The 1935-nt window shown below is 35.7% G+C and overlaps 1 protein-coding gene across 1 annotated transcript; it reads left to right on the top strand.

Moving 5' to 3' along the window:
* Window positions 1-532: 532 nt before the first annotated feature.
* Window positions 533-1919, top strand: LOC114062011 (pulmonary surfactant-associated protein A-like; the record flags this gene model as incomplete). The annotated part of the gene is made up of 2 exons (XM_027893019.1): window positions 533-676; window positions 1415-1919. Coding segments are annotated over 2 exons (521 nt in total), but the record flags the coding sequence as incomplete, so codon positions are not given.
* Between the last annotated feature and the right edge of the window lie 16 nt (window positions 1920-1935).

Genomic DNA, 1935 nt, shown 5'->3' with positions numbered 1-1935 from the left:
ATGAAAAAGGAATCTACCTTTACAATACTTTACAGTACTGTTAAAGTACACCTTTAGCAAGCACTGCTGGATGGGCTCTATTTCACACTATCTATGCAGGAAGTTTCCTCTACAGGTGTTTATTCCTCCACTGAAATAAGATCCCACTGTAAAAACACAAAGCATCCACCCTGCACACCAAAAAAAAAAAAAAAAAAAAAAAGGTACGGTGTCATAGGAACTGTTCCCTCTCTAAAATCTCCCTTGTGCTTGTTCACCACCATTTAGTGGAATGAGACAAATTCTGTTTTGCAAAGCCAATTTCACACATATAACAAACAAAATTCTTCAACCTAGAAAAATTTAGTTGGTTCTGTGCAGAGGGGAATTAGTAGCATTTTAGAGGGTTGGATGTTTTTGCTAGTCTGCTCTACAATAGATTAACAACAACATGAAAAAATTACTGGGAAAATATTTATTTTACACCTGAGGATGTAAAAAAAAAAACCATACTATTACATGCTAGTCCTGGAAAATTATTAGTTTTGTCAAGGGAATTGTTCATATCATCAGAGCCTAGTTTTGCTTGATTGTATAACCTTTATTTTTATCTGTATAGGTCTGCCTGGTTCTCTGGACACTGACTGCCACAAACTTTTAGTAAATTTGCAACACCGACTTTTCCAACTTGAAGCCGGTAATTCTTCCTCTTGTTACTTTTTCAACTCACAAACAGTTTTAAGCTCAGTAGGCAAAATTAATTATAGATTCATGACTTGCAGGAAAGAAATTGCATTTGAAAATGGTACTGCATCCCAAAACTCCATTTTCTCATCCAAAGCTCAGGAAATCAAGACTCTGTTTCCCTGGAGTAGTGGATTTCTTTTAGCAACTGTAACACATATTTATTAAAATTTGATTTATTTGAAAAATATTACAACTGATGTTGCACTTTCCACACAGATTCATCGGAACTCCTCAGTTTTGTACCACATATTTTTGTCTATCAGCAACCAGATTGTTGAGGGTGGTAAATTGTTTCTTTCTGAGAAAGAATTCACAAAAAAAAAAATATCACTTCTCTATTTCACTTGCTCAAATTTGAAGTAAACTGATCCTCTTTAGAAAGCACACTCAATATAACAGGGCTCACAGAGTATGTAGCAAATGTGAGTGGGGCATCCTCATCTTGGAGATAAGGACAGATGGTCACAAGAAGCATAACAATACACTTGGGGAAAAACTAGTGGATTGGTAAAATTTAAGATCTTTTTTCTCTTTATCCATTACTCTCATTTTTGCCTTCTCTTCCTCTTATCACTTTTAATTTGCTCTTTGTCTCTTGATTTCCCTTTCTTTGCTTTTTCTTCAATAGGCTGCAGAAAATTTAAAAAGCTAAGTAGGTTTTTTGTTTGGTTTGTTTTTTATGTTTCAGTACTTGCTTTGAATGGGAAAATAAGAGAAGTAGGAGAGAAAGTCTTTGCTACCAATGGAAAGAAAGCTGATTTTGCATCTGCACTACGATCCTGTGAAGAGGCTGGAGGAACTCTTGCAACTCCCATGAATGAGGAAGAGAATAAAGCTATTATGGACATCGTGAAACAGTACAAACAATATGCTTACTTGGGCATTAAAGAGTGTGAGACTTCAGGCCAGTTTACATATATAACTGGCGTGCCTCTGGGCTACACCAAGTGGCACCAATATGAGCCTAATGGCAAAGGGAAAGAAAAATGTGTAGAGATGTACACAGATGGGAGCTGGAACGACAAAAAGTGCAACCTGTATCGTCTCACAGTCTGTGAATTTTAAAGAATGGCCTTTCAGCCACCTCGGAGTGTGGAGACAATGAAATATGCTGTGTCTTAGGTTTATAAAATTGCTGCAAATTTTCTATATTGTAAAATCTAAAATGAATCATATTTAGGTAATTTTTTATCCTTAAGAAAATACTAA

This window comes from Empidonax traillii, unplaced genomic scaffold (genome assembly GCF_003031625.1).
Source record: "Empidonax traillii isolate 1590-97213 ecotype Southwest subspecies unplaced genomic scaffold, ASM303162v1 scaffold376:size1174107, whole genome shotgun sequence".
Classification (NCBI taxonomy): domain Eukaryota; kingdom Metazoa; phylum Chordata; class Aves; order Passeriformes; family Tyrannidae; genus Empidonax; species Empidonax traillii.
The sequence above is the reverse complement of the archived record's forward strand: the minus strand, read 5'-3'. Positions and strand labels throughout refer to the sequence as shown.